Source organism: Pongo abelii, chromosome 7 (assembly GCF_028885655.2).
Source record: "Pongo abelii isolate AG06213 chromosome 7, NHGRI_mPonAbe1-v2.0_pri, whole genome shotgun sequence".
Classification (NCBI taxonomy): domain Eukaryota; kingdom Metazoa; phylum Chordata; class Mammalia; order Primates; family Hominidae; genus Pongo; species Pongo abelii.
In genome coordinates this window covers 6,651,449-6,677,665 of record NC_071992.2, presented here as the reverse complement: position 1 = coordinate 6,677,665, position 26,217 = coordinate 6,651,449, and the positions used below count along the sequence as shown (strand labels likewise).

General features: G+C 45.6%; 1 protein-coding gene and 1 long non-coding RNA gene across 7 annotated transcripts in view; one reads left to right on the top strand and one right to left on the bottom strand.

The window, feature by feature from the left end:
- MCPH1 (microcephalin 1) overlaps positions 1-26,217 on the bottom strand; it is a 237,460-nt gene that overhangs the window by 6,169 nt on the left and 205,074 nt on the right. For all 6 annotated transcript variants that reach the window (XM_054561156.2, XM_054561157.2, XM_024251035.3 and 3 more), the window contains one exon: positions 15,790-16,027. In XM_054561156.2, the coding sequence (XP_054417131.2) occupies positions 15,790-16,027 (238 nt within the window). The remainder of the gene's footprint in view (positions 1-15,789; positions 16,028-26,217) is intronic.
- On the top strand, positions 15,851-21,797 carry LOC129060870 (uncharacterized). Its single transcript, XR_008527729.2, has 3 exons — positions 15,851-15,945; positions 17,264-17,353; positions 18,292-21,797. It is a non-coding gene; the product is annotated as an uncharacterized LOC129060870 (long non-coding RNA).

Here is a 26,217-nt window from a genome sequence, read left to right as displayed (position 1 = left end):
TCAGCCCTTACCATTCCTGGAAGGGCCAGTCCAATAGACCTACAAGAGTCCATCCTTCTCTTCATCATCTGGGCCTCAGCTCAAATGCCACTCATCTGCAAGGGGCCTACCTCACACCTACTCTCCATACTCAGCCTGTTTTCTTCATTGCATTTACCACCATAAGGATTTTTAAAGAAACTGTTTGCTGCCTGCCTTCTCCCTTAAATGTTAAGTCCCACAAGGGCAAAGGCTGTATATTCCTGTCAACTGCTGTACCTGCAGTGCCTAGAATATGCTCGGCATATGACAAGTGTGTAGGAAATATCTACTGGGTAAATGAATGAATGCCCTGATACCAGGTGGTTGTTTGAAGAAAGTAGCCCAGTCTAATAATACAGCAGTTCTCAACATATTTTTTCTGCTCTGATATTTGACTGGAGACATTCACATTGCTGATACTTCTCTAGGACATCCTAAGACTGTCACAGACAAGAAAGTCGGCCGTTTATGTGTGACTCCTACCGCACCAACTTCTGTTTCCCATCCAGGAAATGTGTAAAAGGATATTACAGGTGGCGTGTCCCTTATCCAAAATGCTCAAGACCAGAAATGTTTTGAATGCCAGATTTTTTTTTGGCGGGGGGGCGGAGGGCATTTTTGGAATGGACAGTGAGAGATCTTGAAGATAGGACCAGAGTCTAAAACCAAAATTCATTTATGTTTCATCTGCATCTTATACACATAGCCTAGAGGTAATTTTATACAATATTTTAAATAATTCTGTGCATAGACTGGTGTGATTGCCAGGTGTGACAGCATGACTGTAGTCCCAGCTACACAGGAGGCTGAAGTGGGAAGATCGCTTGAGGCCAGGAGTTAAAGGCTGCAATGAGCTATGATCGCAGCACTGTACACCAGCCTGGGCAACAGAGCCAAACTCTGTTTCAAAAAATAAACAAACAAACAAATAAATTTTGTGCATGAAACAAAGTCTCTGTGCATGGAACCATCAGAAAGCGGAGGTGTCACTATCTCAGCCCTCACCCCCATGTGGGCAATCAGTGGTTGTGTGGCATCACCCTCATTCCTGACTGAGATTTTTTTTTTTTTTTGAGACAGTCTCTCTGTCACCCAGGCTGGAGTGCAGTGGTGAAATCTGGGCTCACTGGAACCTCTACCTCCCAGGCTCAAGTGATTCCCCTGCCTCAGCCTCCCAAGTAGCTGGGACTACATGCGTGTGCCATCACGCCTGGCTAATTTTTGTAATTTTGGTAGAGATGGGGTTTTGCCATGTTGGCCAGGCTGGTGTTGAACTCCTGGCCTCAAGCAATCTGCCCGCCTTGGCCTCCCAAAGTGCTGGGATTACAGGCATGAGCCACCATGCCTGCCCCTGACTCTGAATTTATATGGCACCAACAAGCAATCATTTCCTTACACTTATTCACACATAAGTACTTAACAGTAAAAAATAAGACATGCCATTAACACAGTGAAGACTCATGTGCTCAGGGGAGCTAAGCAGCCAGTGGCATCAGCAGAGACCGGAATCAGCTGTTGAACAACAGCAGCAACAACAAACAACAGCAGGCCTCTGGTCTCCCAACCATGCTGTGCTTTGATTCAAAGGTTATGGGACACTGCATTTTACATTTTAGGTGAGAAGGAACATGAGAAGCAGTTACAGGCCCAGGAAGTGGGTCCTCTGGGGATGAGGAGGCATTCTGCTGGGTGGCTTTTTAATGGTATCTGCCCCACTAACAATGGTCTTAGGATTTTTAATGGTATCTGCCTCACTAACAATGGTCTTAGAACCGACAGCTGCTTTCTGTTGGTTCAGTGTACACAAACTTTGTTTCATGCACAAAATATTTACTTAGTTTTGTTTGTTTGTTTTAAGTTTTTTGGTCTTTTTGAGACAGGGCCTCGCTGTTTCCCAGGCGCGTGTGCAGTGGCATGATCACGGCTCATTGCAGCCTCTAACTCCTGGGCTCAGGCAAGACTCTTACCTCAGCCTCCCACGCAGCTGGGACTATAGTCACGTGTCACCATGCCCGGCTAATTTTTTTTCTTTCTTTTTTGTGTTAGGATTCTCTCTTTGATTTTATAAGCTGACATGATTTCTTGTTCTGTTGTGAATGCACGCTGCTCTAGGCCTCAGTTAACCCATCACACATGTGCTCCACGCTGTCCACGGGTGCTTTTTCTGCAGTGTTAACGTCATCTTCATGGTTGGTATCATCATGAACACCTTGATTCAGAACCATTCTGGCTATTTCCCCATCAGTCAATGAAAGGAACAACTGGAGCCTCATTATCAATGTTAAAAACGACATTAATGTCTACTTCTTCCAGCTGACTGATGAACTCTGAAGGTATATTTTTTCCATAGGTAAGGAGGTCAGACATCCTTTTCTTCTCACTTGACAAGCTGAATTCTTCTAAATCACCACCTTGTTCATCATCATCACTGAACACAGTCGTAGGCCAGAGGTCACGCCAGGCACGCACAGCTGTGTCTTTAGTCACTGTGTTGCAAGCATTGGCAACAGCATATATGGCATCCTTCATGCTCAACTCCTGAATCTACACCTACACCTCCGTTCACTGCTGCGAGCATGCAATTCAAGAAAGTATTTTTATATTTACTTTCCATTGATCTAAAGATACCCTGGTTACATGGCTGAACTAAGGAAGTCACGTTTGGGGGAAAGTACACAGCATCAATATTATCTTTGATGAGAATTTCAGCTGGAGGATGAGCAGAACAGTAGTCAAGGCATAAGAAAATCTTGCTGTCATCATCCGGTCCAACTTTTCTGCAGCGAACACAAGAGGCCTGTACGAAATGTTTGTAAAACCGATCAGAAAAGATGTCCCTGGTGATCTACGCCTTTTTGTTAGCATAATAATGGACTGGTAAGAAATTTACTCCTTGAAAACAGCACGGACAAAAGCTTTCGCCCATGAGAGCGAGTTTACACTTATGCGTGCCTGCTGCATTTGCACAGCACTGCACAGTCGTTCTGTCCTTGGCATCCTTAATTCCTGTAGGGGCTGTCCCATCAGCTGTAGTCAGCATCTTTCTGGGGCAATAGCACCCAAATGGTCATGTCTCATCAGCAATACAGACTTGTTCTGGCATCAGATTTTCATCAGCAATAATCTTGGCAAACTCGTCAATGAGTTTTGACGCTGCCTTGTGATCTGCAGATGCTTTAAAACTTGAATTCCATGTCATCTCTTAAATTTCTGCAACCAGCCTGTTGAATATTCACAGTTCCCTTCAATTTTCAGTTCATCAGGATAGATCTTCGCTTGTTTCACGATCAGCATACCACTGAATGGCATGAGTTCAGTGTGATGCCTTCAGATCTAGTTTTTCAATACACAATTGACATCTTCATTTTTAGCTTTACGCAGTTTTTCTATTTTTCATTAACTTCTGCTCATCACATTCAGCATAGAACTTCAAAAGCGTACCCTTCTGTTTCTTCAGGTCATATATGGTGGTCATCCCAACACCATACTCTTCTGTAAGACGTTTCACACTTATACTGCTGTTCAGTTCCTCCAACAAGTTGACTGTTTGTGCTACTGATAAACATAAATTATTCCTCTTTTTCTGATCACTGTTACACATAGGGGGATCTGCAGGCCTTTTTTTTGACATTTTCAGTAATATTTTTACATGACATTGTAGAGAATAAGCAAAAAACCACAGTGAGTAATGCATGGAGTTCTTGGCCCCACGTGAGGTATCGTGGGGAATCTGCGGTGGGTGCGTCCAGCCTGCACACGTGCCATTTTATTACGCGTTGTGGGCGTGCTTGTGTGGCGGAATTTGGGTGTGCATGGAAAAGTTATATTATAGTTGAAGGGGGCTGGGTGGGTCTTTTTTTTCCCTTGGGGACACTAAATCAACTGTGTCGTGCACCTGTGCTTTGACTATGCCCTGTCACATGAGGTCAGGTGTGGAATTTTCCACTTGTGTTGACAGGTTGGCACTCAAAAAGTTTAAGATATCGGAGCATTTCAGATTAAAATTAGGAACGTTCAACCTGTATTACATGGCTAGCCTTGAATCCACTATTATTTACTATGTTTTCTATTACATTTTATAATTGTTTATCATTGGGTATACAAATGCTAATGATTTCAGTGAGTGGATCTTATAGAGTAATTTTGCTGAATGAGTTGTAACAGTTTATTGACTCTCTTTGATGTTTCTATGTAGACAACTGTATCACATGCAAACAAAATGTGTCCCTTCCTGTATAATTCTTATAATTTTTTTTCTTATTTTATTCCCTTGACTAGGAATCATAGAACACTGTTGAAGAGTAAGAGTAATAGCATTCATGTGTGTCTTGTACCTGATTTAAGCCTTAAACTAAGGTTTTCACCATTCAATATTTGTTGTACGTTTCTTATAGATAACCTTCATAGTTAAGAAAGTTATCTATTCCTGGTTTCTGAAGAGTTTTTTTAAATCATTACTGGGCATTGAATCTTCTCTACTGCTTTTTAACACTACTAAGAAAATTAATGGATTAGAAAAAAGAAGACTTAATGCTATTCATTTATCCTTTCATTCTTATGTTAAACCACACTTGGTTATGTGTGTGTGTGTTTTAAAAACACACTGCCAAATTTGACTTGATGAAATATCTTATTTCGGAGTTTTTTTTTTTTCTTCTTCTTCTTAGACGGAGTCTCACTCTTGCCTAGGCTGGAGTGCAATGGCGCAATCTTGGCTCACTGCAACCTCTTTCTCCCAGGTTTAAGTGATTCTCCTGCCTCAGCCTCCCGAGTAGCTGGGACTACAGGCACATGCCACCACGGCTGGCTAATTTTTTGTATTTTTAGTAGAGATGGGGTTTCACTGTGTTAGCCAGGATGGTCTCGATCTCCTGACCTTGTGATCCGCCCCCCTCGGCCTTCCAAAGTGTTGGGATTACAGGCATGAGCCACTGCGCTCAGCCTCAGATTTTTATGTACTTGTTTACAAATGAGTTTTTTAAACCAGTATTAGGTCAAGATCATGCTAGCCTTGTAAAATGAGGGGAATAGATTTCTTTTTCCTGTAAAACTTTATAATGTTTGGTAAAACTTACTACTAAGACTATCTGTGGAGGGTGCCTTTAAAAGTTTGATAGACATAACATAAAATTTACCATATTAGCTATTTTTAAGTGTCCACCAGTGGCATGAAGTACATTCACAATGCTGTGCAGCCATCATTACTATTAATTTCTAGAATGTTCTCATTATCCAAAACTGAGTCTCTGTAGCCATTAAACAATAATTCTCCACTCCTCTCCTGCCTACTCCACCCTTGGTAATTCAACTATACTTTGTCTGTGTGACTTTGTCTATTCTAAGTTCCTCTTATAAGTGTAGTCATATGATATTTGTCCTTTGGTTTCTGGCTTATTTCACTTAACATGATGTTTTCAAAGTTCATCCACCGCGTTACATGTATCAGAATCTCCTTCCTTTTTAAGGGTGAATAATATTCCACTGTATGGATAGACAACATTTTGTTTATTATGCATCCACTGATGAACACTTGGGCTTCTGCCTTTTGGCTATTGTTAATAATGCTGCTGTAAATGTGGATGTACAATTATTCTTTTGAGAACCTGCTTTCAATTTTTTTGGTATATACCCAGAAGGGGAATTGTTGGATCATACAGTAATTCTACTTTTCATTTTTTGATAAACTGCCACACTGTTTTCTATTGTGGCTACAATATCTTATATTCTCAACATTACATGAGGCAGACACAAGGGTTCCGATTTTCCACATCCTTACTAACACTTGTTATTTTCTGGGTTTTTTTTTTTTTTTTTTTTTTTTTTTTTTAATAGTAGCAATCATAATGGGTGTGAGGTGCTGAGGTGCTATCTCATTGTGGTTTTGATTTGCATTTTCCTAATGATTAGTAATGTTAAGCATCTTTTCACTTGCCTATTGGACATTTATATCATCTTTTTTGAAGAAATGTTTATTCAAGTTCTTCGCTCACTTTGAAATCAGGGATTTTTTTGTTGTTGAGTTGCAGGAGTTCTTTATATATTGTGAAGATTAACTCGTTATTTGCAAATATTTTCTCCTGTTCCATAGATTGCTTTTCACTCTGTTGACTGTATCCTTTGATGCACTGAAGTCTTTAATTTGTATATAGTCCAATTTATCTATTTTTACCTTGATTGCCTCTCTGTGGCTTTCATGAGCCGTGCCCACCTCTTTTTCTTGCCCATCTTGCATGTTATGTGAGACGGAGATGAGGATCAATCCTTCAGGTATGAACCAGCCAGACTAGAACAAATCATGTCTGGTCTGCTCCCTGCAGCTTGAGGAAGGGAACTGGGAACTGGGTTGCCACCATATGCCACAAAACTTTCCTGTGGACTTGAAGATGGCTTTCCTCGATCAGGCATTTGCTTGGTTGCTGTATGCATTTCGTGGTTGTTTAGAGCACCTGCAACATCTCTGCAGACAGCTTCTGCCTGGTTTTAGTGGTTTCTGTGTTGGATGAGAGCTTAGAGTTTCCTCTTCTGTCATTTTGCTGCCATTCCCATGTACAGGTGCCTTTTTAGTGGCTGGTGAAAGGAATACTTTTGATTGCCTATTTGACTTTTTTAAATTGTTACCTTTTAAAATTTTCTTTTTTTGTTGATATATAATTTTTTTTTTTTTTTTTTTTTTTTTTTTTTTGGGACAGAGTTTTGCTCTAGTTGCCCAGGCTGGAGTGCAATGGCACAATCTCGGCTCACTGCAACCTCCACCTCCCAGGTTAAAGCGATTCTCCTGCCTCAGCCTCCCAAGTAGCTGGGATCACAGGCATGCGCCATCATGCCTGGCTAATTTTGTATTTTTAGTAAAGACAGGGTTTCACTATGTTGGTCAGGCTGGTCTCCAGTTCCTGATCTCAAGTGATCTGTCCACTTCAGCCTCCCAAAGTGTTGGGATTACAGGCGTGAGCCACTGTGCCCAGTTGATGTACATATTTTACCTATTTAATTTTTTTAACACTTGAGCTTGTTTAGATTTTCTATTTCTTGAATCGATTTTGGTAACATTTTTCTAAAAATTATCCATCTTACCTGTTTTCAAATTTATTGGTATTAAATTGTTCATCATGCTCTCTTATGATTTTAAAATATCCTTACGATAGCTGCAGTGACAGCTCCAATTTCATTCTTAGTATTTGTCCTGGAACCCTGTCTCTTCCTCTCTTTTTCAACATTGTCAGGATTTTTAATATTTATAAGTTTTTCCCAGCCAAAGAACTCAGTTTTTTCCTATTGCTGAGCCTCTTTTTTGCCTTGCTGCCATTTTGCTAACATTTGGTATTGTCTCTTTTATTTCTTTCCTCCTATGTTCTTCAGGATTACTTTACTGCCATCCATTTGTTTTCAAGCATCAACATTTAAGAAAAATTGATTAAAAAATAAAATGAGATCATTTCATCCAACTACTTTTTTCTCTTGCTCCAAACTGGGGAAGTGTGTGGAACACCAGGTTCTGTGGTATACAGTCTGAGACCACGACAGTCAGTGGCTGTGTAAATGAAAAAGAGTTTTCCACTTGCTGGGCCCAGCATAAGATCCTGCTTCTTACCAAGGAAGATTCTAAACTGAACATCAGGGGCCGGGACTGGGGTTCTGGGTCTTTCGGTAATTTCACTGCATGACTCTGTCCTAGAAACTCAGAGGCCCTCAATTTCCTGCTGTCTAAAAGCAGATTTCCACAGGTGATCTCAGAATTCATTTTGGGCTGAACTAGTTTGCTCAGGCTACCATAACAAAATGCCACAGGGTGGGTGGCTTAAACAGCAGACATTTAATTTTTCACAGTTCTGGAGGGCAGGAAGTCCAAGACCAAGGTGTCACAGGGGTTAGTTTCTCCTGAGGCTTCCTGAGAGACTGCTCGGGTTGCAGATGGCCACCTTCTCCCTGTGTCCTCATTTGGACTCTTCTCTGTGCAAACATATCTTTGGTGTTTCTTTGTCTTCCTTCCTTTTTTTTTTTTTTTTGAGATGGAGTTTTGCTCTGTTGCACAGGCCGGAGTGCAGTGGTGGGAGCATGGCTCACTGCAACCTCCACCTCTCGTGTTCAAGGGATTCTCCTGCCTCAGCATCCCAAGTAGCTGGGATTGCAGGTGCCCAAAACCATGCCCAGCTAATTTTGCATTTTTAGTAGAGATGGGGTTTCACCATGTTGGACACGCTGGTCCCAAACTCCTGATATCAAGTGACCTGCCGGCCTTGGCCTCCCAAAGTGCTGGGATTATAGGCGTAAGCCACCACACCTGGCCTCTTCCTCTTCATATAAGGACACCAGTCATATTGGATTCCTTATGACCTCACGTTACCTTATTTACGTCTTTAAGGGCCCTAGCTCCAGATACAATCATGTTCTAAGAACTGGGAAGGCTTCAACCTATGAATTCTGGGGAGACAAAATTCAGCCCATAACATGAGCTCTGTCACTTTAGGTCACTTAAGGTTCAACACTGACTGCCTAATATGCAACAACAAAAAGGAATGCAAGTTCAGCATACTCCAAAGACACAAAAAAATCTCTCCTACAGAAAGACACAAAAAAATCTCTCCTACAGTCGTAACCCAAAGCATGAATTAAGTCAGTGAATAAGCAAAGACAGCCTAAAACCAAGGGCAGCTTCCCATTAGGAGGCTGAGCTTTGAAGTTTCTTTTATGTCCATTAACCTTTCTGATCCTCAGAGCTGCAAGGCAGCTGTGACACACTTCAGCATTCACCCCTAAGCACGGGAGTGTTTGCAGGGGGCTTTGTGAATTTGTACAGCAAAATAGTCTTCAAAGTTTCCTGCCACAACCAAAATGCTTGGAGCAGCATATACATGGCTGGTTTCACTTCTCAAACCAACCACCACATTTCTAATAGACATAAAATGTTGCCTTGTCTATAATATTTCTTATTCTGAATTGAATAGACAGCTGACTCCTGTGTTCTAGGATTTTTTTGGTCTGCTTTTAATATCCTTTTTTTTTTTTGAGACGGAGTCTTGCTCTGTCGCCCAGGCTGGAGTGCAGTGGTGCAATCTCGGCTCACTGCAAGCTCTGCCTCCTAGGTTCATGCATTCTCCTGCCTCAGCCTCCGGAGTAGCTTGGATTACAGGCACCCACCACTACGCCCGCCTAATTTTTTTGTATTTTTAGTAGAGATGGGGTTTCACTGTGTTAGCCAGGATGGTCTCGATCTCCTGACCTCCTGATCCGCCCGCCTCAGCCTCCCAAAGTGCTGGGATTACAGGCGTGAGCCACCGTGCCCGGCCTTAATATGCATTTAAACATTTATATCTCTGATGCAACTCACATCCAGTGAGTTTAGTTCTGTTGGCATAAGTTTAACGACCGGGACCCAACAGATTAGGAAGTTTCAAAGATAACCATCCAGGACCATTAGTTTGACCAATAAATGCAATAAAGGGAGCGCTTAGAAATTCATTTTCTGAGCAAACCTTTCCAAAGCTAATGGTAAAATACTGTTTTAGGAGCTAGCAGTTAATTTTTTTAAAAACCCATTAATGTTTATATAAATATATATACATATAAACACATATATATTTTTAGACAGGGTCTCACTCTGTTGCACAGGCTGGAGTGCAATGGCATGATCACAGCTCAATGCAGCACTGACCTCCCTGAGCTCAGGTGATCCTCCCACCTTAGCCTCCCATGTAGCTGGAACTATAGGCTTGCACCACCATGCCCACTAATTATTGTATTTTTTTGTACAGACGAGATTTTACCATGTTGCCCAGGCTGGACTCGAGCTGCTGGGCTCAAACGACCCACCCGCCTCGGCCTCCTAAAGTGCTGGGACTACAGGCATGGGCCACCGCGCCCGGCTGAGAGAGAGATATATATATATTTAGAAGCCTAAACATATCAGATGTTGACATTACCAAATCCCACCAGTTTTAGTTCTCATTCATTTATATCCTGGTAGATTTCATCTGTTTTGAGAACAACTCAAAGGAAAAATAATTCTTCATATTGTCTGAATTGTGTCTTCGAATTCTACAAACATTTTCTGAGCAGTTGCTGAGCTCCTGGGTGTGGAAACCTGGGTGGGGATAAAATGAGGCCGTCCTTGGAGGAGAGGGGCTGGAAGGGGGCAGTCCCCATCCTCACTCTCCTCTCTGCCACTCTCCACAACTTCTGCAGATGGCCTCCCTCTCTGCGACTGGTTCCTTATCGAGGCAATGGAAATGTGGACTGCGGTGACTCTGATCAAGCCTCACGTATCTATTGAATCAGGAAGCCCGAAGGCCTGAGGCCTCCCGAGTGGTCCCAAGGGAGCGTCGTGCATTTTTCTGGTCAGTCATTAGGGGAAACGATGAATGAGCCAGGGCAGCATGAGAAGGCCTGCATGCTATCAGGGATCTTTTTCCTGAAAACATCGACATGGGGACATGTTCAAACCAAATTTTCTTTATAAGTTATAAGAAAATCAGGCGGAGGCTTAACTTTTTTTTTGGCAATGCTGTTGAGAATATTACATTATGTTCCCACAATAGCATAAATGTATGTCTTATCACTTGAATGGAGCCCAGACAATAAAAGGGCATCTGAGAGTGGAAATACGCCTATGAGAAAGGCCAAGCCAGCCTTTCGTGATAACAGCAGCAGGGAGGGAAGAGTGCACAGAGCTGACCACAGCACAAATGTCGCAGACCCTTGAGGACCGCGCCAGGGCTCAGAGCTCCACCCAAGGGCTTGTGATCCTCACCCCAGCCGAGTTCCTTCAGACCCCAGGGTCTTCGTTTCGTGACTTGTAAAATGGGAATTATATGTCATGGGAGTGTTGGGGGGAAAATGCAACCATTAGCAAATGCTTTCAAATATAATATGTATTACCAATATCAGGTAAAGGTAACATTTTATTTCCTAGGGCCGGGAATTTGATTTTTGCTTTCCCGTTTATTTTTATCCATATTCAACCACCCACAAGTGTGCTCTCTCAAAAAGCAAAAAAAAAAAAAACACAAAAAAAACCCAACAACAACCCCATTTCTCCTTCTGGTTGAATGATTCATCAAGAATCTTGGCCCAAGTACAATACAGTTTCAGGGAAAAAAGACTCCAGGGAATGAATAGGGAACGTAATCATGCCCTTTCCGATAACCCCGTTATTAGGCAACGTGGCGCGCGGATGAAATTCTCCAGGGAGCAAGTGAGTGAGGCATGGCTTACATTTTGTATGCTGAGCCCTGTTTAGTGACTTCACACCTCCACTCCCTGTTCTATGCCAGCAAGGTAGGTCAGCTGGGGTGGCAGGCGAGCTGAGGGTCACCTCAGAGCTGAGGTCGAAAGAAATTCTTACAAGTAAAATAATCACTAACAATTTTTATCTTCATAGATATGGAGTTGTTGGTCTTGAGATGCAGACCATGCAGGAACAAAAGGCTTGCGGGTGGACTGTGGTGCTAGGATGCTGCAGTCTCAGGGGAAGCTGTCGTTTTAGTGCCCACCTTCCTTTCCCTCCTCTGGCCAAAAATACTAATAATAATAAAGAAAGGAAAAGAAAAGAAACTTCTCAGAGAGGTTGCTAGTGGCTAAAAAAACTCCTGGTTCTCCACCCACTGTGAGTTTACGACATCTACAAAACAAGACTGTTAAGATACAGAAACAATATAAAGGTACTGAAAAATGATTCTTTTTTTTTTTCTTTTTAGAGATGGGGTCTTGTTCTGTTGCCTAGGCTGGAGTACAGCGGTGGGATCATAGCTCACTGCAGCCTTGAACTTATGGGCTCAAGCCAAGCTCCCATGTAGCTAGGACAACAGGCATGGGCCACCACGCCCAGCTCAAATTACTCTTAGACGCCCAGGGACCCTACCTTTCAAAGCAGTTGGTATTCCAGTTTGAATAAATTTAATTGATTTTTTTTGAGTATTGTCTTTTCATAATTTAATTTATTTAAACAAAATAACTTTTTTTTTCGATTTGGTGCTGTAAAATGGTTTGATATATTCCTAGTTTTTCAATATTGCATTATTTTGAGAATTAAATATTGTCCAGAGAAGCATTTATTACAATGGAAATTAATGGGAGGAAAAAAAGTCTCCAAAAGACACAATGTGCTTTGTGGAAGGGTCAGGGATGATGAGGACACATCCATGGATACCGTCAATCTGCCACACTTAAGAAGCCTATGCCTGCCACAGGGCATTTGCACTCTCTGTGTTTCCTCCTTTAACCAGCATGTGGGGTAAGCAAGGTGGAGGTTATGACTCTGTTTTATACATGAAGTAAATGCATTCCACAGAAAATAGGTGATTTCGGCCAGGCACGGTGGCTCATGCCTGTAATCCTAGCACTTTGGGAAGCCAAGGCAGGAGGATCACTTGAGGTTGGGGGTTTGAGACCAGCCTGGCCAACATGGTAAAACCTCATCTCTACTAAAAATACAAAAATTACCTGGGCATGGTGGCAGGTGCCTGTAATCCCAGCTACTGGGAAGGCTGAGGCAGAAGAATCACTTGAACCCAGGAGGTGGAGGTTGCAGTGAGCTGAGATCTCATCACTGCACACTCCAGCCTGGTGACAGAGTGAGACTCCATCTCAGAAAAAAAAAAAAAAAAAAAAAAAAGTATGTGATTCGTTTCTGGTTAGAGAATAAGCAAATGGCCAACCTGGACCTGGATGAGGCAGGAAATGCCCTGGACTGTGTGTTCTGTAGGTTTACGTGTGTATGTATGGACAGAAAAATAAACCTTCCTTTTTTTGTACATAGCGGCAGCTACCAGATTGGAATTCAATTCACAAAGAGAAAAATACCAAAAAATCTACCTGTCTATTAAAGGATAATGTTTAGCAGAGGGTGAGAAAAGCCAGAAGTATGTACGGACAGAAAAATAAACCTTCCGTTATTCGTACATAGCTGCAGCTACTGGATTGGAATTCAATTCACAAAGAGAAAAATACAAGCCAATAAATACTTGAGAACTACGTGATCTTATAGCTCAGATAGTGTGGGCTGGAGAGGCCTGGTACACTGGAGAGGTCCACTACACTGGAGACGCCCACTACACTGGGGTCCGGTGGCCGGCGAGTGAGGGGACCTGTCTCACATGGGTGAGGGCTGCAGTACACACAATACCCAGATGTTACCAAGGGCACACGCAGATGGCATAATTGGTGAGAAATCAGAAACAGGACACAAGTTACAGGAGGAAAGAAAAAGAGGCTGGGGCCTGTGGCCCAGCCCTGGAAGTCAGAGAACTCTGAAGGGCTTTGCGGGAACGAAGCCTTGGGGTTAAGCAGGTAGACATTCGCCTCCTGAAAACCCACGGGCGGGAGAGCCGAGCGGCAAAACAACCGGAGGAAGTGAGCAGCTGCCGAGCAAGCGTGACTCCACACAAGGACGCAGGAGCCACAGGAAGGGGCCGTCAGAGCCACCCAACCTGGAAACACGAGTGCAGAGGCAGGCTCGGGCCCTGCACAGCACACGCTTTCCAAACTCCAAAAAGACTGCCTGTTGATATGCACTGTGGATATCAATCGTGTGCACAGTTCCGTCAGCTGGCCCACACATGCTTTCAGGCCCAGTTCTGTTCTGCAGTCAGTGGCATTTTGATAATACACTTCTCCAAAAAAACAAAACAACAACCTCTGTTTCAGAACATAGGATGTTTTGAAGGTTATATTCTTGGCATTTAGAAAAGAGTAAACAGCCTCTTAGCTTTTGGACTGTGACTAAAATCATAGTTGTTGTTTTGTTTTTTTTTTTTTGAAGTTGGTTTCCAGGCAAAAGATGAATTACTCTGCACCAGAGTAAAAAATTACTTTTGATTGCCACACTTTTAAAATATATGAAAGGATGACGATCAATCATGTAAAAGATATTTGTAAAATGTCCGTAGTTAGATACGAATATAACTTGGACAAACACAGTATCTACTTGTCTATTAAAGGATAATGTTTAGCAGGGGGTGAGAAAAGCCAGAAGTTTAGGATTTAGAGACAAGCAGAAGTACTAAGAAAGGAGACTGAATAGGAAACGTGGAAGGAGATGGAAGCAAAGAGAGAGAAAAAGAATGAGAGAATGGGAGAGAGAGAGAGATTGAAAGAGAGAGGATGTACCTCTGAAGTCAGGTAAGGATCTTGGCCCCAGGGGCTGAAACTAGAGTGATTCATTGTTATGGGCTGAACTGTGTCTGCCCAAAATTCATATGTTGATGTCTTAACCCACAGTAACTCAGGATGAGACTGCATTTGGAGATGGGGCCTTGAAAAAGACAAGTTAAAATGATGCCACTGGGGCTGGGTGCAGTGGCTCACACTTGTAATCCCAGCACTTTGGGAAGCCAAAGCAGGAGGATCACTTGAGCCCCAGAGTTTGAGACCATCCTGGGCAACACAGGGAGACCCCATCTCTACAAAAAAACAAAAACAAAAACAAAAACAAAAAAAAAACGCTGGGCGTGGTGGCGTGCACCTGTAGTTCCAGCTACTTGGGAGGCTGAGGCAGGAGAATCACTTCAGCCAGAGAGGTTGAGGCTGCAGTAAGCCGTGATCATGCTACTGCACTCCAGCCTGGGTGACAGAGCGAGACACTGTCTCAAAAAAATAAATAAAAGCAAATAAAACTATGCCATTGGGTGAGCCCTAATCCAATCTGACCGGTATCCTTAGAGAAGAGAACATTTGGACACACACAGAGACACCAGGGATGTGTGCATGGAGGAAAGGCCACGTGGGGTCACAGGAAGAAGGCAGCGGTCTGCAAGCCCAGGAGAGAGGCCTCAGGGAAAATCAACGCTGCCGATACCCCATCTTAGACTTCCAGCCTCCAGAACTGAGAGACAATGCGTGTTGTTTGAAGCCATCCAGCCTGTAGCATTTTGCGATGGCAGCCCAAGCAAACTAACATGTTTATCACAACCCCATGGAGGAGGGTGTGGGGTTTCCCCACAATGGAGCCCTAGGCTTGTCCTGCCACGTATGACTCCACCGCAGGGTGGGTAAATTCTAGCACAGACGCTGCCCCTGCTTCCTCTGCATTCCCCAGGCCGTCCTTGCTTCACACTCTTCCTTAACCCTCTTCTCCGGGGATCACGTGCAAGTCTCCCGGAGCCCAGGTGTTAGCACGGCGTGGGGTTCCAGCCTCCTCCGATCACAGCTCAGCTCCTACCACCGATCACAGCTCAGCTCCTACCACCTCTTCCTCCCCAGAATAGCACACAGCGCCTGGTGCAACTCCATGAATGCCAGAGCGGGACATTACGGTCACACTGTGCTCACTTTGTGAAATAAAAGATGGAGTCGTTTTATGTCTTTAACGCCCTTTGAGCACATGAGCAGACGGAGTGATCATGAGATGTACCTGGAAGAGGAGATGACAGGGACGGGGGCTTGGGCCCTAATGCTGGGTGCTGCCAGGGACTCTTGAAGCAGGACAAGGAGGCACTGGGGAGGGAGGGTCTAAGAGGGGTGCCTGGAGAGCCTGTGCCCACAGGGATGGCTTGGGGTGGCTTTGGGTGGACTGGATTTTTCACAGGAGCCAGGGAAGTCAAGTGGGGAAGTCCAGTTGGAGTTACCATTTCCTCGTGAACTGTACATCTGCTAACAGCAAGGAGCGGGAATGCCAAGGGTGACCACACGATGCTGCCAGGGCAGATGCTGGAGGCTGAGACATCAACCCAGGTGCCCCAGCTGTGTGGAAGGGGGTGTGAGTGTGACGCCGCCCTCCCTAGAAACCTGTCCACAGATCTGGACCACACAACAGTGTCTCTGTGCCTAGATTCTTACCTAAGACCCATTTCTCAGACAGATACTTGACTGTTGCTTTCTTCTTTCCGCTGTAGGGCCCGATGACGATGCTGGCCTGGCGGGGGACTTGGCTGACCTGGCCTCCGCACAGGTGGACTAGTTCACAGAGCTTAGCCACTGGGGGGCTGCTGGCAGGTGAGACAAACATCACTGGCTGGTCGGCAAAGAGGGTTCCGCGGTACGGCCCTGCAGACAAGTGGCACTCGCTTCGGCACAGCTGTGGGCAGACAGAGAGATAATTACAGAGGTGGGACCACTCCAGTCTCCATAGCATAGGCGAACTGTTGCAGTTCTTCCTTTTTTATGAAAAGAATAGACTGAATGTAAGGCTGCCATGCTCCTGTGAATTTTGAATTCTGAGAATCCACAGAAGATGATGACATTAATGACATAAAACTGACATTTTCTGAAGTAGCCACAAGTAAAACTCCAAGGAAACAAATTAGAAAAAAAAAAAAGTGTAGGCCTTTGAATTATTACAAATCCTCAAACAAAATATTGAAAAGCAACGTTAGCAGAGCAGAGCAGAGCCGTAGCTAGGCCGAACTCTCACTAAAGTAACTTGGTGACATGTGCAAGTGACGGCAAGATTCTAATGCACTGCAAATGCCGGCTGTGCTGGAAGAGCGTCATTCAATCCAGTGTGCTCCAGGCTCTTGGCAGAAAAGGACTTTTATAGGATCTAAGAAATGCTGTAAATCCAATACAATGGTTTGGACAGGGAAAGGGAGAGTGAGGCAATCAATGCAAAAGTAGAATTCCTAGAGCCATTCCCGAAACACGCTGGGTTTGGGGGAGAGAGGTGTGTCGAGATTGTTTTAATGAGCTGTTGGGAAACATTTCAGAAACAGGGATGTGAAGCTGCTCTGCTTCTCATTCTGGCAATGTGTGGTCATCTGGTTGACTCAGAGGACTGTGGGAAGGCCCAGTTATTCTGAACACGCATTTTCCTAACTACGGATTGGTAAAGACTTCTTGACTGTACACACCCTGAGAGATGCTATGGGTTATGTGCCATCCACGTTTTGTTTTGCATATTTTCCCTGCTTATTTTTCCTACAATATCTGAAATTAATGGTTCACACAAATTAAAGATTTAAGGGGATGTATTTCAGGGAAGGGATGAAGGGGCCTTCTCAGAGGAGTATAACCTGGGGTGGGGTGAGGTCGGGGTCCTCTCAGTCAGGGGCAGCAGGCAAGGCTGACCTTAGAGGGAGGGGTAGGGTGGAGGTTGGGGGAAGAGCAGCAAAGAGTAAGTTCCACAGCCCACATCACTCACAAAATCAGAGAAACAGTGAACTATTCTTCTGCTAGGTTTTCATACTACTGTAATATTTAACAAAAGAGGATCCTACTATGAAAATATAGCTCCAGCATCAATGGAGTAGATCCAATACACTTAAATATGCTCATGGAATTTGCTTTTTCTCTTCCCTTGTGTTGAATTTTATAGCATAATAAATACCGAGCCTCAGCAGCTTTCATGTGACTTGCAGGAGACAGTGGCAGCAGGGGCAAATGATTCTTCCTGGATGGTGACTTTGTGAGTATTTTTAGCAATATGTCCTGCGAGATAGGCAGTAGAAAGGGCTGTTGATTTAATTTGCAGACAAAGAGACTGAGCTGATAGAAGACAAGAGATTTGCTTTGGCAAATGGTGAGTCACACTGCAAGAAAAAGCCATGGTCCCTAGCATCACGGGGCCAAGCTGCATGAAAATGGAATCAAGAAAGAGTATCATTCATTTTAAAGTAGGACACACATACATTCAAAAAGTTAATTATGAAAGTACTTGGCCGGGCGCGGTGGCTCACACCTGTAATCCCAGCACTTTGGGAGGCTGAGGCGGGCAGATCACAAGGTCAGGAGATCAAGATCATCCTGGCTAACATGGTGAAACCCTGTCTCTACTAAAAATACAAAAAATTAGCCATGTGTGGTGGTGGGTGCCTGTAGTCCCAGCTACTCGGGAGGCTGAGGCAGGAGAATGGTGTGAACCCGGGAGGTGGAGCTTGCAGTGAGCTGAGATTGCGCCACTGCACTCCAGCCTGGGCAATAAGAGCAAAACTCTATCTAAAGAAAAAAAAGGCTGGGCACAGTGGCTCACGCCTGTAATCCCAGCACTTTGGGAGGTTGAGGTGAGTGGATCACTTGAGGTCAGGAGTTTGAGACTGGTCTGACCAACATGGAGAAATCCCATCTCTACTAAAAATACAAAAACTAGCCGAGCATTTTGGTGGGCGCCTGTAATCCCAGCTACTCGGGAGGCTGAGGCAGGAGAATCACTTGAATTCGGGAGGTGGAGGTGGCAGTGAGCAGAGATGGCGCCACTGCGCTCCAGCCTGGGCGACACAGCAGGACTCTGTCTCAAAAAAATACAATAAAATAAAGTATTTGATTGTTGAAACAATACGGAAGGGTATAAAGTAAAAAGGGGCTTTTCCTGTTAGACACTGTTGTCTGTGTCTTCTTTATTGGCAGAACAAAGACTTCTTCTGGGGGGCACCGACCTCCCCCTGGCCATGTGTTCAAGCCCAAGGAGAAGTCCCAGGATTGGTCCGAGCTAGTCACGGTGATCGCAATGCAAATGACTGCGCTAAGCATGGCACAGCTGGCCTCAATCCTGGCCAATGCAACCTGAGAATCAATCGCTGGTGGGATGCTGGGGGAGTTTTTCTCACTATTATAAACAGATGCATAAGCAGAAATACTTCTCTTTGCTGGACACTGTCATGTCTAATGCGACACCTGGATCACTGAAGCCCCCAGAGGCCACGGGACACGCTGAAAATGGCCCAGTGGGAAGGCGGAAAGCCCTGGGTCCTGAAAAACACTTTTAAGTCACTGATGGACCAAACTGAAATCACCCTTTATTTTGTTCTTTTTATGTCAGGAAAAAAAACCCTAAATTCTTTAAGTGACTTTTTTGTTAAGTTTTTGTTTCTAGAAGCCCAGAGTATCCTAATAAAAATAATTTTAAATAATCCACCTATTTTTGGAAATATCTTGTTCATCACTGAGATTATGAATAATAGATCAGTTGTCACCCCTGCCTCCCCCGCCATTTACCAGAGTTAACAACTGTGAAGAATTCTCTGTGTATTTTTAAAAATTCTGTAAAATGCACATACAACACACATTTACACATTTATGATAATGGTTGTTCTTAACCAAAAAATGAGATCAAATCTGTATCTTACTATATGTATAAGCAGTAAATAAACCTTTTTGTAATGCAGTAGAAAAGGAAATCAACCTCTCGAATGTTTAGGATGTGACTTCAGTAGCTAGTTTCTTTGTGCCGTGACACTGCCTTCAGGATTCTGATCTTGGCCAATTTTCCTATCCAGCAAATAAAGCACCATTTCCCCAACACTGGTACATTTTAAAAAGTTAGTTGTGAATTATAAGCTGCAAACATTAGATGCAGCAGGCGGTGTTCTCACTGTGTCACCACTGGGTCTCGCCAAGGAGCCTATGTGTTACCTGGAGATCAAGCTGAAAAGCCTCAAAGGCACAAATTCTGAAGTCAACTTGCTGTTGATTATTTTCATGGATTTTTCAATACCTTGGTAATCGCAATTTACAGCAATGTGCTCTAAACTCTAACTTCAGCTGGGCAAAGTGGCTAACACCTGTAATCCCAGCACTTTGGGAGGCTGAGGTAGTTGGATTGCTTAAGCCCAGGAGTTTGAGACCAGCCTGGGCAACATAGGGAGACCCCATCTAGATAGATAGATAGATAGATAGATAGATAGATAGATAGATGATAGGCAGATAGATAATCAGACAGACAGATAAGCAAGCCTGGTGTGGTGTCGCATGCCTATAGTTCCCGCTACTTGGGAGGCTGAGGTGGGGGGATCACTTGAGCCTGTACTCCAGCCTGGGTGACAGCGAGACCCTGTCTCAAAACAATACAACTCCACACCCCCAACAAAAACCAATGATTCTAATTTCATTGCAAACCTTTATACACACACACACACACACACACACACACACGCACATGCATGCACACACCCCAGGAACAGGAGTGCATGCAGGACATGTGGAGGGGAGAGGCATAAGTTGGGGAAGGATGGCTGGGTGGCGTCGTGCTGTTTTGTTTTTGTTGTTACCTCAATGAAAACCTCAGAGATAACCAGGCTCATCTATTTATATATTGACCCAGGAGTTTCTAGCTAAAAAAAGTTAAAAGATAATTTTTTAAAAATCATAACTTTCGGGAAGCTGAGGCAGAAGAATGGTGTGAACCTGGGAGGAGGAGCTTGCAGTGAGCCGAGATCGCGCCACTGTACTCCAGCCTGGGCGATAGAATGAGACTCCATCTCAAGAAAAAAAAAACAACCCCCCCCCCCGCCAAAAAACCCATAACTTTCATACAGGTATAAAATAAACACAGTGTATTCATTTTACTTAACTCAGATGCTATAACTGGTTCAAAGGACAATCCGAAGAACACATTTATTGATTAGGAATACTGAAATAAACTTGCTAATGGACAAAAAAAGTTGGCTTTCCTACAAGGTAGGAAGCATTCCCTCTACCAGACAGAGTTCATTTCCTGCCCATAGACAGGCGCGTTTGCATTGCCAGCAGCTATTTACAGCTTATGAAGCTGTACAACAGCTCCCAAGCAATGAAGGCTACAAGCAGATAAGCTGGCAGGCCGTGAGCAGGCCTCAAATGGAGTTTTTCAGTGAAGCACAAATGTTCCCCTACAGAACCCAAGATGTCTCTTTAAAAGAAATCATGAAAGAAGAGGGGATTAAGTGGAGCTTCTGGACTGCTCCAGGGTTAAGTGGCCTCCAAAATAAACAACAGGACTGCTCAGTAGTCAGAGTGAATTTTGGGTAGGGTTTGAAAGAGTTCCTGCTTTCCTCTGCTAATGGTGATATAAAATGTTCATTTCATACCCATGGATATACACTGAGGTGTACATGTAAGTTGAGGAGGCAGTGGCAGAAGCCAGAAGGCTTTCTCTGCCATGAGCTCCTCCTAGGAGCCCTGGGTTGCAGAGGGTGAGGACTGCTAGGAAAGTCTGTCAGTTAAGGCTGAAGGGACATTAGCTTTGCTTTAAAACACATTGGCTGTGCTTGCGTTTGTGTCTTCACCTGATTTAATGGGTTTTAGCGCACACTCTCCAAATCTATTTACCTCCAAGTCAGTTAAGGCAGACTGTGTTGTTGACAAAGCTGAGCAGAACAGAATTTCCCCATGGCTTCTAGCTTCAAGGAATCCCAGCTATTTATCCATCACCAAGAAACGAAGCCCCATGGCTGGGTGATGGTTCATTTACTCCAGCCCAGGGTGTTGGATTTCAATTAGTCATTTGCTTTTCCCTCTAGGTAGAGCTCACCCTTTAAAGTCACTCCTTGGCTCTCTAACAGTTTTAAGATGCACTTTCCCATCTCAACAACGATACAGGACGTGTCTTACTGGGCTGTAGTTCTCATTCACAGCATTCTTCCTCTGAGTGGTCCAGGAAACACTCGCAGGCCTTACAGTCAAGGCACCTTAGATTTAAAGTATGGAATACGCGAAACCTTCCTAACTGGTAAAGTGCTCAGTAATGCAAGCTCTGGGTGCAACTCAGTGGTTCTTAGTATAGTCAGAGTTATGCGATCATCAGCACAATCTACTCACACCCTCCTCAAGGTATTAAATAAATATTTCAGAATCCACAATGCAGCCAATCTCATTAATAACTTTATTGAATCCTGTAGCCCAGCACTCAGGGTCCTCTAAAACCCTGCCCCGCCTTCCCCTCCAATCACAGTGCCCACTGTCTCTTTTAAATAGACTCTGTCCTCATCAAGCCTGTTCTCTGTCCCCCAAATATGCCATATCATTCCTTAATGCATGCATTTTTTTCCCCAGTTCCCTAAAATCTTATAATTAGTGGTTACACTAATCTATATATGTGTTCAAACTCATAGAATTGTATACAAAAAAGTCAAAATAAAATGTGTTCTTTTAACGCTTACATTGGTCTACTTTCCATTTTTTTCTTGGATCCTGGCAAGGCCTTCCTGTGCTTCCCAAGACATAAAATCCTCCTCCCAGCGCCTGCCTCCTGCCCCCAACTCAGGGCTGAGCTACAGAATCAGTGCACTCATCCCCACATCACCCCCCGCAGAAGTACCTGCACATTCGTTTGTTGTGTCGTTAAGTGAACTCATTTCATTGTGAGTATCAGGCTAAGTTCTGAGGATGCAAAAATGCAGGAACACGGTCTTTGCTTCTTCAGGACACCCTAGAAGTTACAGACATTTCACGGACAGGAAAGTGGGAGCCTGAGTGGGCTTGGGGCACTTAGGGAGGACTTCATGATGGTGGCATGTGACATGGAGTCGTGAGCAGAAAGACAGTTCCTCACGGAAAGCACACAGGAGCCCCTCAGGTCCTGAGACCTGGGTGTCTGAAGACCCACGGCATGCGTGAACGCAGCCCAGGGTCACTAGGAGTGAGGGGCGAGGGGATCGGCGGCAATAATTGCAAGAGCTAACTTGCTAAAACATTTACATGCACGCCAAGTGATGAGGTGTGGACCAGACCGTTCGTGATTACGCAGTGTGAGCGTGGTTACTGGGGACCTCAGAAGCCTGAGCAGACAAGGCCATGGGGGGAGCTGTGTGTTAGGAGGCTCACTATGCAGGCAACGTGGAGGACAGATGGAGGGGTTGAGATTAGGAAGACCCAAGAAAAAGGGACGGAGTAGGGTGGGGTATGGGGTTGGGGAAGGGAGGGAGATTCAAGACAGAATGAAAAGTCAAACTCACCAGGAATCCAGTAATGTGACTGGCTTCCCATGTGCAAATGGGGAGATGAACACTAAGATACCACGGGGGCCACACAGGCATTTGTAAGAAAGCTCAGCCGTCGAGGTTTTGACGTTTCCAATGAATAATCCATCTGTTTTCCCCCAGGTTCAATACCAACTGAGAGGCAGATATAGGCACTGAACTACAGAGACAAGTCACGTTGATTATTCATAAGGCTGCCTGCAGATTGGGCGTTAGGCCAACGGACATGTGTGTTTGCTAATCTCCTCTGATGACTTAGAAAGACCACCCACCAAGCCACATGGGCACTGGACAAAGGGCCTGCCTCCACGCAGGGAGGGACAAGAAGGGGCGAGAAGGCAGGCTTTTTCCAGGAGGCAGCACGTAGTTGTGATAAGATTTGATTAAGTTGGTCTTCCTCTGGAGGAGATGGGGGTGAGGGGAGGAGGCGCCAGCCTGGCAGCGGAAAGCTATAAAGGAGGCAGGCCCCTCACCACCCACGGGAGGATGCAGGCATCTGAAACCCGGGTCACCTGACTGTCCTCCATCGTGAGTCCTGTCCAAGCGGCCAAGCTTTGGTGAAAGCCCTGGCTCTGCACAACCATCTCCGAAAGCAGATCCTAGTGCTGATCATTGCAAAAGAGGTGAAGGCAGACCCAGAGGCCACCATTTGGAAAATCAAAACATATTTAGGAGTTTAACCTTCTAAAATAATTCTCAGTGTAGAGTTACATGTGACAATGTGGCCTGCACTGAGCCCATCAAAGTTGGAATTAACTGTCTTTGGCACCGGGGAGAAGGACAAACGACGTCTGCAGCCCCTGGACCTTAGAAAAACTAGAGAAATAGGAAGGGAGTACACCATTAACTATTCTGGTAATCACCTCAATCCCATAAAAATAAAAAAGGTCTTCAGACGGGGAAGACATGAAGGCTCCTGAAACTCTGCATCAAACCTTCTCCGTTGGCAATCAAAAACATCCCTGCTCCTGGCTGCCACCTCAGAGCATCCTGTTCCCTGGCCCTCTACAAGCCAGCTGCAAACCCCGTGCTGCCAGACGGGGCTGTCCAGTTCAACTTCGCTGTTACTGTCATTCCTCCCGGCCCTGATGACTCTGTCTCTATCTCCATCACCGATCCTGTCCCACTTCCTGGAAGTCTCAGGACATCCACAGGTGCCCCTTCCAACTCCCTCACCCCCCAGTCCCTTGGGCTCCTCTCTCCCCAGGGAACTGCAGAATCCCTTGTAGCTTCCTCCGTAGCTGCCACCTCCCACCTTGTCAGCAGCCCCAGGCCCCTGCCCAGCGATGCGATTGACTCCCGCCTTCACCCCTCCATGTCCCAGCCCTTACACCAGCATACAGCCCACCACCCCCCTGTGACTCCTTGGCCCTTCTCTCCACGTTGGACTGAGTCAAACCACAACCCGGGTTAAATTCAGATGCTGAGCTTCTCTGCACTGGCATCGCAGCGGGTGGGTCTGGCTGGTGTGCTAGTCCCCTGATCGTTGGCCGTGTGGCCCTCCATGTTTCTAATCACTGTTTCTACCTGGCTCGTCCTCCCCTCCCCACTGCCCATTCCCGTCTGCCTGGCCTGTAGCCTATAAGCCCTTTCTCACGCTCAGCCATGGCTCCGCACTGAGGACAGTGAAGTAACAGAGATGTCTCCTGCTCCCCGGCACCCGGCACCTGCTGCAGGCCTGCCTTCCTCAGAACCCCAGGCTGCTGGAGAGGAACCCCCATATGGAAGGCTGATCCCCCACCAGGCCAACCTCATTCCTCTCGCCTTCTCAAGGACATGCTCCATTAGGTCTTCCTTCTGTCCTGTTTGTCATGTTTTGGCTCAAAACAGTCACAACAACAAACAACAAAAATGCTGTTATTTCTCCCATCCTGCAAACCCCTTCCCTCTTCACTTCCTTTGCATCTTTTTGTAACAAAACTTCCTGAAAGAGTGGCGCACACCCACTAAACTCACACCCTCTGCCTTTGCTCCCACCACACCCACGAAGTTGCGGGGTTCACAGGCAGCTCTCAGTCCTCTTCTCAGAGGCACCACCAGCTGGGAGAAGGAGCAGGACATGGAAAGTGCAGATAGCAAAAGCAGGGGAAGCAGCGATGTGAGCGGAGGAGGTGCCCAGAACACCAGGCCAGGCAGGGGAGGTCGGAACAGAGGCAGGCCAGCCAGCTGGGCAGAGAGAGCCGGAGCAGGTCCGCAACCAGCGGTGCCGGACGCAGTGAGGGTCAGGAAGCCCAGGGTGGAGGCTGCAGGGATGAGGACATGCACTGAGCCGGGCAGGCAGTGGTGCTGAAGAGCACGGGTGGGGGAGGATGTGGATTAGCCAGGTCGCAGAGGTAATGGAGAAAGGGGTAGTGAACCTCAGGCAGCCCTCAAAAGACAGGCAGCAGCACTGCCAGGCGGCACGTGGCTCAGAACAACTCTCCAGCTGGGGCAGAAGAGTTATCACGCCCGGGAAGTGGGCTGGCTGGGGAGAAGAGGAGGTAAGCCATGGGGAACGGGGGCTTGGCTTAAATAGGCAGAATGTGATGGGGCAGCTAGTCACCAAATTAGGCAGAGTGAGGGGGTGACACTGTGCTATAACAAGAAATATGTATTTGGTTTCTGCCCTGGGTTCCTAGCACTGAGCCCCTAAAACCCTTGGAATTCCCTGAGCGATGCAGGCAGAACGTCCTTCATCATTTATCACAAGCCCTTTCCAACCCTACCTGAGTGTATGCTAATGAGGTGGCTCCTGGAGGCTGGGGGCTGAGTGCCAGAGGAACGTGCCCAATCTTTGGAGGGTTGAAACTTTCAGCCCCACCCCCGCGAGGTCTGGGGTTCACTCAACGGCCAATGATTTCATCAATCCTGCCTATGTAATGAAGCTCCTTAAAAATCCTGACGTTAGGCCAGGAGCGGTGGCTCACGCCTGTAATCCCAGCACTTTGGGAGGCCGAGGTGGGCAGATCACGAGGTCAGGAGATTGAGACCATCCTGGCTAACACGGTGAAACTGTCTCTGCTAAAAATACAAAAAATTAGCCAGGCGTGGTGGCCGGCACCAGTAGTCCCAGCTACTAGGGAGGCTGAGGCAGGAGAATGGCGTGAACCCGGGAGGCGGAGCTTGCAGTGAGCTGAGATGGCGCCACTGCATTCCAGCCTGGGTGACACAGCGAGACTCTGTCCTTAAAAAAAAAAAAAAAAAAATCTTGACGTTAAAGGGTTCAGGAGCTTTGGGGTTGAACACACCCTGGTGCAGGAGGTGATGCCCCCTGAGAGGGCATGGAAGCTCCGTATGCCCCGCTCCCCGGCCCCGGGCCCTGTGCATCTCTTCTCTGGCTGTTCACTCACATCCTTTCAAAATATCGTTTGTGATGAATTGGTCAATGTTAAGTGTTTCTCTGAGTTTTGTGAGCTGCTCTAGCAAGTTACAAATCCCAGGAGGGGGTTGTGGGAACCCCTGATTTACCACTGGTCAGTTAGAAGGGGGACCTGGGACAAGCAATTGGCATGGGGAGGGGGGCAGGCTTGTGGGGCTGAGTCCTTCACCTGCTAACTCCAGGCAGGTGGTGCCAGAATTGGATTGTAGGATGCTCAGCTGGTGTCTGCAGTGAACTGCA